Source organism: Somniosus microcephalus, chromosome 9, assembly GCF_052327205.1.
Source record: "Somniosus microcephalus isolate GS21.2 chromosome 9, FLI_Smic_1.0, whole genome shotgun sequence".
In the NCBI taxonomy this organism is placed as follows: Eukaryota; Metazoa; Chordata; class Chondrichthyes; order Squaliformes; family Somniosidae; genus Somniosus; species Somniosus microcephalus.
This window is the reverse complement of record NC_140995.1, coordinates 236,405,883-236,419,128: the sequence shown is the minus strand read 5'-3', so window position 1 is coordinate 236,419,128 and position 13,246 is coordinate 236,405,883. Positions and strand designations below refer to the sequence as shown.

The following is a 13,246-nucleotide window of genomic DNA, read 5'->3' as shown; positions in this document are numbered from 1 at the left end:
CAGGGGGTCCCCAGCAGTGTGTCAGTATTTACAGAGGGTCCCCAGGAGTGTGTTAGTATTTACAGAGGGTCCCCAGGAGTGTGTCAGTATTGATGGGGGTCCCCAGGAGTGTGTCAGTATTTAGAGGGGCTCCCCAGGAGTGTGTCGGTATTGATGGGGGTCCCTGCGAGTGTGTCAGTATTGATGGGGGTCCCCAGGAGTGCGTCAGTATTGGTGGGGGTCCCCAGGAGTGTGTCAGTACTTACATGGGGTCCCCAGGAGTGTGTCAGTATTTACAGAGGGTCTCCAGGAGTGTCTCAGTATTTACAGGGGGTCCCCGGGAGTGTGTCAGTATTTACTGGGGGTCCCCAGGAGGGTGTTTGTATTTACAGAGGGTCCCCAGGAGTGTGTCAGTATTTACAGAGGGTCCCCAGGTGTGTGACAGTATTTACAGAAGGTCCTCAGGAGTGTCTCAGTATTTACAGGGGGTCCCCAGGAGTGTGTCAGTATTTACAGAGGGTCCCCAGGAGTGTGTCAGTGTTTACAGAGGGTCTCCAGTGTGTCAGTATTTACAGAGGGTCCCCAGGTATGTGTCAGTATTTACAGGGGGTCCTCAGGAGTGTGTCAGTTCTTACAGGGGGTCCCCAGGAGTGTGTCAGTATTTACAGGGGGTCCCCAGGAGTGTGTCAGTACTTACAGGGGGTCCCCAGGAGTGTGTCAGTATTGATGGGGGTCCCCAGGAGTGTGTCAGTACTTACAGGGGTCCCCAGGAGTGTGTCAGTATTGATGGGGGTCCCCAGGAGTGTGTCAGTATTGATGGGGGTCCCAAGGAGTCTGTCAGTATTTACAGGGGATCCCCAGGAGTGTGTCAGTATTGATGGGGGTCCCCAGGAGTGTGTCAGTATCGATGGGGGTCCCCAGGAGTGTGTCAGTATTTACAGGGGGTCCCCAGGAGTGTGTCAATATTTACAGAGGGTCCCCAGGAGTGTGTCAGTATTTACAGAGGGTCCCCAGGAGTGTGTCAGTATTTACAGAGGGTCCCCAGGAGTGTGTTAGTATTGACGGGGGTCCCCAGGAGTGTGTCAGTATTGATGGGGGTCCCCAGGAGTGTGTCAGTATTGATGGGGGTCCCCAGGAGTGTGTCAGTATTGATGGGGGTCCCCAGGGGTGTGTCAGTATTGATGGGGGTCCCCAGGAGTGTGTCAGTATTTACGGGGGGTCCCCAGGAGTGTGACAATATTGATGGGTGTCCCCAGGAGTGTGTTGGTATTGATGGGGGTCCCCAGGAGTGTGTCAGTATTGATGGGGGTCCCTAGGAGTGTGCCGGTATTGATGGGGGTCCCCAGGAGTGTGTCAGTATTGATGGGGGTCCCCAGGAGTGTGTCAGTATTGACGGGGGTCCCCAGGAGTGTGCCGGTATTGATGGGGGTCCCCAGGAGTGTGTCAGTATTGATGGGGGTCCCCAGGAGTGTGTCAGTATTGACGGGGGTCCCCAGGAGTGTGCCGGTATTGATGGGGGTCCCCAGGAGTGTGTCAGTATTGATGGGGGTCCTCAGGAGTGTGTCAGTATTGATGGGGGTCCCCAGGAGTGTGTCAGTATTGATGGGGGTCCCCAGGAGTGTGTCAGTATTGACGGGGGTCCCCAGGAGTGTGTCAGTATTGACGGGGGTCCCCAGGAGTATGTCAGTATTGATGGGGGTTCCCAGGAGTGTGTCAGTATTTACAGGCGATCACCAGGAGTGTGTCAGTATTGACGGGGGTTCCCAGGAGTGTGTCAGTATTGATGGGGGTCCCCAGGAGTAATTCAGTATTGATGGGGGTCCCCAGGAGTGTGTCGGTATTTACAGAGGATCCCCAGGAGTGTGTCAGTATTTACAGGGGGTCCCCAGGAGTGTGTCAGTAAACATAGAAACATAGAAGATAGGAGCAGGAGTAGGCCATTCGGCCCCTCGAGCCTGCTCCGCCATTCAATGCGATCATGGCTGATCATCCAAATTCAGTACCCGGTCCCTGCTTTGTCCCCATACCCCTTGATCCCTTTACCCTTAAGAAATATATCCAACTCCTTCTTGAATATATTTAATGTATTGGCCTCCACTGCCTTCTGTGGTAGAGAATTCCACAGGTTAACTACTCTCTGGGTGAAGAAATTCCTCCTCATTTCTGTCCTAAATGGCTTACCCCTTATCCTTAGACTGTGACCCCTGGTTCTGGATTCCCCGACCATCGGGAACATCCTTCCTGCATCTAGTCTGTCCAGTCCTGTCAGAATTTTATAAGTTTCAATGAGATCCCCTCTCATTCTTCTAAACTCCAGCGAGTACAAGTCCAATCGTCCCAATCTCTCCTCATACGTCATTTCTGCTATCCCAGGTATCAGCCTGGTGAATCTTCGCTGAACTCCTTCCATGGCAAGAACATCCTTCCTCAGATAAGGCGACCAAAACTGCACACAATACTCAAGATGTGGTCTCACCAAGGCCCTGCAGCAAGACATCCTTGTTCCTGTACTCAAACCCTCTCGCTACGAAGGCCAACATACCATTTGCCTTCTTAACCGCCTGCTGCACCTGCATGCTTACCTTCAGCGACTGGTGCACAAGGACACCCAGGTCTCGTTGCACTTCCCCTTCTCCCAATCTATTGCCATTCAGATAATAATCTGATTCCTGTTTTTGCCACCAAAGTGGATAACCTCACATTTATCCACGTTATATTGCATCTGCCATGCTTCTGCCCAATCACCCAACCTGTCCAAATCATCCTGTAGTTTCTCGGCATCCTCCTCACAGCACACATGCCCACCCAGCTTTGTGTCGTCTGCAAATTTGGAGATATTACATCTAGTTCCCTTGTCTAGATCATTAATATATATTGTGAATAGCTGGGGTCCAAGGACCGATCCCTGCGGTATCCCACTAGTCACTGCCTGCCATTCGGAAAAAGACCCGTTTATTCCAACTCTTTGCTTTCTGTCTGCCAACCAGTTCTCTATCCAAGTCAATACCTTGCCCCCAATCCCATGTGCCTTAACTTTACATGCCAATCTCTTATGCGGGACCTTATCGAAAGCCTTCTGAAAGTCCAAATACACCACATCCACTGGTTCTCCCTTATCTATTCTACCAGTTACATCCTCAAAAAATTCCAGTAGATTAGTCAAGCACGATTTACCTTTTGTAAATCCATGTTGACATTGTCCGATCCTGTCACTGTTCTCCAAGTGCTCTGCTATTACATCTTTTATAATGGACTCTAGCATTTTCCCCACTACCGATGTCAGGCTTACCGGTCTGTAATTCTCTGTTTTCTCTCTACCACCTTTTTTGAACAGTGGGGTAACATTAGCGACCCTCCAATCCATGGGTACTGTTCCAGAGTCTATCGAATTTACAGAGGGTCGCCAGGTGTGTGTCAGTATTTACAGAGGGTCTCCAGGAGTGTGTCAGTATCTACAGGGGGTCCCCAGCAGTGTGTCAGTATTTACAGGGGGTCCTGAGGAGTGTGTCAGTATTTACAGAGGATCCCCAGGAGCGTGTCAGTATTTACAGAGGGTCCCCAGGGGTGTGTCAGTATTTACAGGGGGTCCCTAGGAGTGTCTCAGTATTTACAGAGGGTCCCCAGGAGTGTGTCAGTATTTACAGAGGGTCCCTAGGAGTGTCTCAGTATTTATAGAGGGTCCCCAGGAGCATGCCAGTATTTACAGAGGGTCCCCAGGAGTGTGTCAGTATTTACAGGGGGTCCCTAGGAGTGTCTCAGTATTTACAGAGGGTCCCCAGGAGTGTGTCAGTATTTACAGGGGGTCCCCAGGAGTGTATCAGTATTTACAGGGGGTCCCCAGGAGTGTGTCAGTATTTACAGGGGGTCCCTAGGAGTGTCTCAGTATTTACAGAGGGTCCCCAGGAGTTTCTCAGTATTTACACAGGGTCCCCAGGAGTGTATCAGTATTTACAGGTGGTCCCCAGGAGTGTGTCAGTATTTACAGGGAGTCCCCAGGAGTGTGTCAGTATTTACAGGGGGTCCCCAGCAGTGTGTCAGTATTTACAGAAGGTCCCCAGGAGTGTGTCAGTATTTACAGAGGGTCCCCAGGAGTGTGTCAGTTTTTACAGAGGGTCCCCAGGAGTGTGTCGGTATTGATGGGGGTCCCCAGGAGTGTGTCAGTATTGATGGGGGTCCCCAGGAGTGTGTCGGTATTGATGGGGGTCCCCAGGAGTGTGTCAGTATTGATGGGGGTCCCTAGGAGTGTGTCGGTATTGATGGGATCCCCAGGAGTGTGTCGGTATTGATGGGGGTCTCCAGGAGTGTGTCAGTATTGATGGGATCCCCAGGAGTGTGTCAGTATTGATGGGGGTCCCCAGGAGTGTGTCAGTATTGATGGGGTCCCCAGGAGTGTGTCAGTATTGATGGGGGTCTCCAGGAGTGTGTTAGTATTGATGGGGGTCCCCAGGAGTGTGTCAGTATTGATGGGATCCCCAGGAGTGTGTCAGTATTGATGGGGGTCCCCAGGAGTGTGTCAGTATTGATGGGGTCCCCAGGAGTGTGTCGGTATTGATGGGGTCCCCAGGAGTGTGTCAGTATTGATGGGGGTCCCCAGGAGTGTGTCAGTATTGATGGGGGTCCCCAGGAGTGTGTCGGTATTGATGGGGGTCTCCAGGAGTGTGTTAGTATTGATGGGGGTCCCCAGGAGTGTGTCAGTATTGATGGGGTCCCCAGGAGTGTGTCAGTATTGATGGGATCCCCAGGAGTGTGTCAGTATTGATGGGGGTCCCCAGGAGTGTGTCAGTATTGATGGGGTCCCCAGGAGTGTGTCGGTATTGATGGGGTCCCCAGGAGTGTGTCAGTATTGATGGGGGTCCCCAGGAGTGTGTCGGTATTGATGGGGGTCCCCAGGAGTGTGTCGGTATTGATGGGGGTCTCCAGGAGTGTGTCAGTATTGATGGCGGTCCCCAGGAGTGTGTCAGTATTGATGGGGGTCCCCAGGAGTGTGTCGGTATTGATGGGGGTCCCCAGGAGTGTGTCAGTATTTACGGGGGGTCCCCAGGAGTGTATCAGTATTGATGGGGGTCCCCAGGAGTGTGTCAGTATTGATGGGGTCCCCAGGAGTGTGTCAGTATTGATGGGGTCCCCAGGAGTGTGTCAGTATTGATGGGGGTCCCCAGGAGTGTGTCAGTATTGATGGGGGTCTCCAGGAGTGTGTCAGTATTGATGGGGTCCCCAGGAGTGTGTCGGTATTGATGGGGGTCTCCAGGAGTGTGTCAGTATTGATGGGGGTCCCCAGGAGTGTGTCGGTATTGATGGGGGTCCCCAGGAGTGTGTCAGTATTGATGGGGGTCCCCAGGAGTGTGTCAGTATTGATGGGGGTCCCCAGGAGTGTGTCAGTATTGATGGGGTCCCCAGGAGTGTGTCAGTATTGATGGGGGTCCCCAGGAGTGTGTCAGTATTGATGGGGGTCCCCAGGAGTGTGTCAGTATTGATGGGGGTCCCCAGGAGTGTGTCAGTATTGATGGGGGTCCCCAGGAGTGTGTCAGTATTGATGGGGTCCCCAGGAGTGTGTCGGTATTGATGGGGGTCCCCAGGAGTGTGTCGGTATTGATGGGGGTCCCCAGGAGTGTGTCGGTATTGATGGGGGTCCCCAGGAGTGTGTCGGTATTGATGGGGGTCCCCAGGAGTGTGTCAGTATTGATGGGGTCCCCAGGAGTGTGTCAGTATTGATGGGGGTCCCCAGGAGTGTGTCGGTATTGATGGGGGTCCCCAGGAGTGTGTCGGTATTGATGGGGGTCCCCAGGAGTGTGTCAGTATTGATGGGGGTCCCCAGGAGTGTGTCAGTATTGATGGGGGTCCCCAGGAGTGTGTCGGTATTGATGGGGGTCCCCAGGAGTGTGTCAGTATTGATGGGGGTCCCCAGGAGTGTGTCGGTATTGATGGGGTCCCCAGGAGTGTGTCAGTATTGATGGGGGTCCCCAGGAGTGTGTCGGTATTGATGGGGGTCCCCAGGAGTGTGTCGGTATTGATGGGGGTCCCCAGGAGTGTGTCAGTATTGATGGGGGTCCCCAGGAGTGTGTCAGTATTGATGGGGGTCCCCAGGAGTGTGTCAGTATTGATGGGGGTCCCCAGGAGTGTGTCGGTATTGATGGGGGTCCCCAGGAGTGTGTCGGTATTGATGGGGGTCCCCAGGAATGTGTCGGTATTGATGGGGGTCCCCAGGAGTGTGTCGGTATTGATGGGGGTCCCCAGGAGTGTGTCGGTATTGATGGGGGTCCCCAGGAGTGTGTCGGTATTGATGGGGGTCCCCAGGAGTGTGTCGGTATTGATGGGGGTCCCCAGGAGTGTGTTAGTATTGATGGGGGTCCCCAGGAGTGTGTTAGTATTGATGGGGGTCTCCAGGAGTGTGTCAGTATTGATGGGGGTCCCCAGGAGTGTGTTAGTATTGATGGGGGTCCCCAGGAGTGTGTTAGTATTGATGGGGGTCCCCAGGAGTGTGTCAGTATTGATGGGGGTCCCCAGGAGTGTGTCAGTATTGATGGGGGTCCCCAGGAGTGTGTCGGTATTGATGGGGGTCCCCAGGAGTGTGTTAGTATTGATGGGGGTCCCCAGGAGTGTGTTAGTATTGATGGGGGTCCCCAGGAGTGTGTCAGTATTGATGGGGGTCCCCAGGAGTGTGTCAGTATTGATGGGGGTCCCCAGGAGTGTGTCGGTATTGATGGGGGTCCCCAGGAGTGTGTCAGTATTGATGGGGGTCCCCAGGAGTGTGTCGGTATTGATGGGGTCCCCAGGAGTGTGTCAGTATTGATGGGGGTCCCCAGGAGTGTGTCGGTATTGATGGGGGTCCCCAGGAGTGTGTCGGTATTGATGGAGGTCCCCAGGAGTGTGTCAGTATTGATGGGGGTCCCCAGGAGTGTGTCAGTATTGATGGGGGTCCCCAGGAGTGTGTCAGTATTGATGGGGGTCCCCAGGAGTGTGTCGGTATTGATGGGGGTCCCCAGGAGTGTGTCGGTATTGATGGGGGTCCCCAGGAGTGTGTCGGTATTGATGGGGGTCCCCAGGAATGTGTCGGTATTGATGGGGGTCCCCAGGAGTGTGTCGGTATTGATGGGGGTCCCCAGGAGTGTGTCGGTATTGATGGGGGTCCCCAGGAGTGTGTCGGTATTGATGGGGGTCCCCAGGAGTGTGTCGGTATTGATGGGGGTCCCCAGGAGTGTGTTAGTATTGATGGGGGGGTCCCCAGTGGGTCAGTGAATAAATACAAGTTTGGTACTCAGCCACCGAACCCTGTAATGTGACAGCTCAGTTCTCAGTCTGTGTGCCTGAACCTAGTTGGAGTGGTGATAGGGGCGCAACAATTAAATTCAAACTCCCTTGGGGAGGGGCAAGAGAGGTGAATCATAACAGACCATGTTTGTGCTCTTGAGCCCTATCACTACCCTCTGTGTCTGTCTGAACGTGTGTTCGAGAGGATAGGTGTAGACCCATCTATGGTGCATCCCATGGTTAAATAGCCTACCACATTCACTGTCCACACTCACACATGAAAAACATGCTGAGATGAGATACTCAATGGTTAGTCGATGCATTGCTGGTCATCTTCCAGAACTCGATAGACTCTGGAACAGTACCCATGGATTGGAGGGTAGCTAATGTTACCCCACTATTCAAAAAAGGTGGTAGAGAAAAAGCGTGGAATTATAGGCCGGTAAGCCTAACATCGGTCGTGGGGAAAATGCTAGAGTCTATTATAAAAGATGTAATAGCAGAGCACTTGGAAAGCAGCGACAGGATCGGACAAAGTCAACATGGATTTACAAAAGGTAAATCATCCTTGACTAATCTACTGGAATTTTTTGAGGATGTAACTGGTAAAATAGATAAGGGAGAACCAGCGGATGTGGTGTATTTGGACTTTCAGAAGGCTTTCGATAAGGTCCCACATAAGAGATTAGCGTGCAAAATTAAGGCACAAGGGATTGGGGGCAAGGTATTGACTTGGATAGAGAACTGGTTGGCAGACAGAAAGCAAAGAGTTGGAATAAACGGGTTGTTTTCTGAGTGGCAGGCAGTGACTAGTGGGGTACCGCAAGGATCGGTCCTAGGACCCCAGCTGTTCACAATATATATTAATGATCTGGACGAGGGAATTGGATGTAATATCTCCAAATTTGCAGACGACACAAAGCTGGGTGGGAGGGTAAGCTGTGAGGAGGATGTCGTGAAACTCCAGTACGATTTGGACAGGTTGGGTGATTGGGCAGAAACATGGCAAATGCACTATAATGTGGATAAATGTGAGGTTATCCACTTTGGTGGCAAAAACAGGAAGGCAGATTATTATTTGAATGGCAATAGATTGGGAGAAGGGGAAGTGCAAAGAGACCTGGGTGTTATTGTGCACCAGTCGCTGAAGATAAGCATGCAGGTGCAGCAGGCGGTTAAGAAGGCAAATGGTATGTTGGCCTTCGTAGCAAGAGGGTTCGAGTACAGGAACAAGGATGTCTTGCTGCAGTTGTACAGGGCCTTGGTGAGACCACACATTGAGTATTGTGTGCAGTTTTGGTCACCTTACCTGAGGAAGGACGTTCTTGCCATGGAGGGAGTGCAGCGAAGATTCACCAGGCTGATACCTGGGATGGCAGGAATGACGTACGAGGAGAGATTGTGTCGATTGGGCTTATACTCACTGGAGTTTAGAAGATTGAGAGGGGATCTCATCGAAACCTATAAAATTCTGTCAGGTCTGGACAGACTAGATGCAGAAAGGATGTTTCTGATGGCCGGGGAGTCCAGAACCAGGGGTCATAGTTTAAGGATAAGGGGTAAGCCATTTAGGACTGAAATGAGGAGGAATTTCTTCACCCAGAGAGTGGTGAACCTGTGGAATTCTCTGCCACAGAGGGCGGTGGAGGCCAGTTCATTAAATATATTCAAGAAAGAGTTGGATATGTTTCTTGAGGCTAAAGGGATCAAGGGATATGGGGAGAAGGCAGGGACAGGGTACTGAATTTGGATGATCAGCCATGATCTCATTGAGTGGCGGAGCAGGCTCGAAGGGCCGAATGGCCTACTCCTGCTCCTATCTTCTATGTTTCTATGTTCCCAGTATCCAGGCACCTGTACTTCAGCAAAAGGCAGTGCCTTCAGAGGAAGAAAAGGGGAAATATTGGCATGGGAATGGAGTGAATGCACCACATGACATTCTCAATCAGGTCATTAAAGTGGTGGGAGCTCCCTCAACAGCTTCATGACAGCATCACGTACAGATAGCTTTTAGCAAGAGGACAAAATGCAATCCAAATCACATGGGGGACAGCACAGTCCTCTGACCTCAGTGCTAAGAAACATTATGGGCAGGATTTTCATTGAGCCGTGGAGGCGGGATTGGAGGCGTGTGGGGGGTTAAAATCCCGAAATCGGGGGGCACGAACCCATCCCGCCCCTCCCTCTAACCCTCCCTCCCTCACTCCCCATCCCCCTCCATCCCTCCCCATCCCTGCTCTGTCCCTCTAACCCTCCCTCCCTCCCCATCCCCCTCCATCCTGCCACCTCCCTCCCTCCCCATCCCCCTCCATCCCTGCCCCCTCCCTCCCTCCCTATCCCCCTCCATCCCTGCCCCATCCTCTAAACCACCCTCCCCATCCCCCTCCATTCCTGATCCCTCCCTCATCTCTGCCCTCCCTCAGTCCACTCCTCCCTCGCCCATCCGTGCCCCGTCCCTCTCTCCTCCTCCGACCCTTCCTCCTGCCCTCCCTCCCATCACCCACTCGAGCCCACCCTACGGACAGTTCACATTCCTCCTCTCCCTGCACTTTCAGTCTGAATGCCAAGCATCGCAATCAACACAAACACGGGTCAACCGGATTCCCCCCCACGAGCTTGGAGAGACACACTCACCTGCGATGGAGACGATTTGACCGCCTGCGGATGCTGGGAAGCGAAATACGGTCTGCTGTCCTTGCTGTGACTGACTGGTCATCATCTGACCCTGCTGACCTTGGATGGCCAGGGAATGCTGCTGTAACTGACCAATTGGGATGGTCGGCGTCCCGGGCAGTGGTGTGCCTGTCAGAGCGAAAATACACAATCAACCCAGCTCGCGATCATGCCCACACTCACTCTGTGGGGACAGAGCCGTGTAATGGGGGGACAGAGCTGTGTAATGGGGACAGTGCCGTGTAATGGGGACAGTGCCGTGTAATGGGGACGGAGCCGTGTAATGGGGACGGAGCCGTGTAATGGGGACGGATCCGTGTAATGGGGGGACAGAGCCGTGTAATGGGGACAGAGCTGTGTAATGGGGACAGTGCCGTGTAATGGGGACAGTGCCGTGTAATGGGGACAGTGCCGTGTAATGGGGACGGAGCCGTGTAATGGGGACAGAGCCGTGTAATGGGGACAGAGCCGTGTAATGGGGACAGAGCCGTGTAATGGGGACAGAGCCGTGTAATGGGGACAGAACCGTGTAATGGGGGGACAGAGCCGTGTAATGGGGACAGAGCCGTGTAATGGGGACAGTGCCGTGTAATGGGGACAGTGCCGTGTAATGGGGACAGAGCCGTGTAATGGGGACAGAGCCGTGTAATGGGGACAGAGCCGTGTAATGGGGGGACAGAGCCGTGTAATGGGGACAGAGCCGTGTAATGGGGGGACAGAGCCGTGTAATGGGGACAGAGCCGTGTAATGGGGGGACAGAGTCGTGTAATGGGGACAGAGTCGTGTAATGGGGACAGAGCCGTGTAATGGGGACAGAGCCGTGTAATGGGGACAGAGCCGTGTAATGGGGGGACGGAGCCGTGTAATGGGGACGGAGCCGTGTAATGGGGACGGAGCCGTGTAATGGGGACAGAGCCGCGTAATGGGGGGACAGAGCCGCGTAATGGGGACAGAGCCGCGTAATGGGGGGACAGAGCCGCGTAATGGGGACAGTGCCGCGTAATGGGGGGACAGAGCCGCGTAATGGGGGGACAGAGCCGCGTAATGGGGACAGAGCCGCGTAATGGGGACAGAGCCGTGTAATGGGGACAGAGCCGTGTAATGGGGACAGAGCCGTGTAATGGGGACAGAGCCGTGTAATGGGAGGACAGAGCCGTGTAATGGGAGGACAGAGCCGTGTAATGGGAGGACAGAGCCGTGTAATGGGGACAGAGCCGTGTAATGGGGACAGAGCCGTGTAATGGGAGGACAGAGCCGTGTAATGGGGGGACAGAGCCGTGTAATGGGGACAGAGCCGTGTAATGGGGGGACAGAGCCGTGTAATGGGGACAGAGCCGTGTAATGGGGACAGAGCCGTGTAATGGGGACAGAGCCGTGTAATGGGGAGAGCCGTGTAATGGGGACAGAGCCGTGTAATGGGGACAGAGCCGTGTAATGGGGGGACAGAGCCGTGTAATGGGAGGACAGAGCCGTGTAATGGGGACAGAGCCGTGTAATGGGGACAGAGCCGTGTAATGGGGACAGAGCCGTGTAATGGGGACAGAGCCGTGTAATGGGGACAGAGCCGTGTAATGGGGGGACAGAGCCGTGTAATGGGGGGACAGAGCCGTGTAATGGGAGGACAGAGCCGTGTAATGGGGACAGAGCCGTGTAATGGGGACAGAGCCGTGTAATGGGGACAGAGCCGTGTAATGGGGGGACAGAGCCGCGCAATGGGGGGACAGAGCCGCGCAATGGGGGGACAGAGCCGCGCAATGGGGGGACAGAGCCGTGTAATGGGGACAGAGCCGCGTAATGGGGACAGAGCCGTGTAATGGGGACAGAGCCGTGTAATGGGGGGGACAGAGCCGTGTAATGGGGACAGAGCCGCGTAATGGGGACAGAGCCGCGTAATGGGGGGACAGAGCCGCGTAATGGGGGGACAGAGCCGTGTAATGGGGGGACAGAGCCGCGTAATGGGGACAGAGCCGTGTAATGGGGGGACAGAGCAGTGTAATGGGGACAGAGCAGTGTAATGGGGACAGTGCCGTGTAATGGGGGGACAGAGCCGTGTAATGGGGACAGAGACGTGTAATGGGAGGACAGAGCCGTGTAATGGGAGGACAGAGCCGTGTAATGGGAGGACAGAGCCGTGTAATGGGGACAGAGCCGTGTAATGGGGACAGAGCCGTGTAATGGGGACAGAGCCGTGTAATGGGAGGACAGAGCCGTGTAATGGGAGGACAAAGCACTCCCGCGGCCCCTCCCTCAGTCTCCCACACTCTCCCGGCCACTCCCCCACTCTCCCGGCCCCTCCCCCACTCTCCCGGCCCCTCCCCCACTCTCCCGGCCCCTCCCCCACTCTCCCACTCTCCCGGCCCCTCCCACACTCTCCCGGCCACTCCCCCACTCTCCCGGCCCCTCCCCCACTCTCCCGGCCCCTCCCCCACTCTCCCGGCCCCTCCCCCACTCTCCCGGCCCCTCCCCCACTCTCCCACTCTCCCGGCCCCTCTCCCACTCTCCCGGCCCCTCCCGCACTCTCCCGGCCCCTCCCGCACTCTCCCGGCCCCTCCCGCACTCTCCCGGCCCCTCCCGCACTCTCCCACTCTCCCGGCCCCTCCCACACTCTCCCGGCCACTCCCCCACTCTCCCGGCCCCTCCCCCACTCTCCCGGCCCCTCCCCCACTCTCCCGGCCCCTCCCCCACTCTCCCACTCTCCCGGCCCCTCCCGCACTCTCCCGGCCCCTCCCCCACTCTCCCACTCTCCCGGCCCCTCCCGCACTCTCCCGGCCCCTCCCCCACTCTCCCGGCCCCTCCCGCACTCTCACGGCCCCTCCCGCACTCTCCCGGCCCCTCCCGCACTCTCCCACTCTCCCGGCCCCTCCCGCACTCTCCCGGCCCCTCCCCCACTCTCCCACTCTCCCGGCCCCTCCCGCACTCTCCCACTCTCCCGGCCCCTCCCCCACTCTCCCACTCTCCCGGCCCCTCCCGCACTCTCACGGCCCCTCCCGCACTCTCCCGGCCCCTCCCTCACTCTCCCACTCTCCCGGCCCCTCCCGCACTCTCACGGCCCCTCCCGCACTCTCCCGGCCCCTCCCGCACTCTCACGGCCCCTCCCTCACTCTCCCACTCTCCCGGCCCCTCCCCCACTCTCACGGCCCCTCCCGCACTCTCCCGGCCCCTCCCGCTCTCTCACGGCCCCTCCCTCACTCTCCCACTCTCCCGGCCCCTCCCCCACTCTCCCGGCCCCTCCCCCACTCTCCCGGCCCCTCCCCCACTCTCCCGGCCCCTCCCCCACTCTCCCGGCCCCTCCCCCACTCTCCCGGCCCCTCCCCCACTCTCCCGGCCCCTCCCGCACTCTCCCTCT

General features: G+C 55.9%; 1 protein-coding gene across 2 annotated transcripts in view; it reads right to left on the bottom strand.

The window, feature by feature from the left end:
- LOC147113146 (serum response factor-like) overlaps nt 1-13,246 on the bottom strand; it is a 322,604-nt gene that overhangs the window by 66,596 nt on the left and 242,762 nt on the right. For both annotated transcript variants that reach the window (XM_085998044.1, XM_085998045.1), the window contains exon 4: nt 9,862-10,029. In XM_085998044.1, coding sequence (XP_085854170.1) covers nt 9,862-10,029 — 168 coding nt within the window. The remainder of the gene's footprint in view (nt 1-9,861; nt 10,030-13,246) is intronic.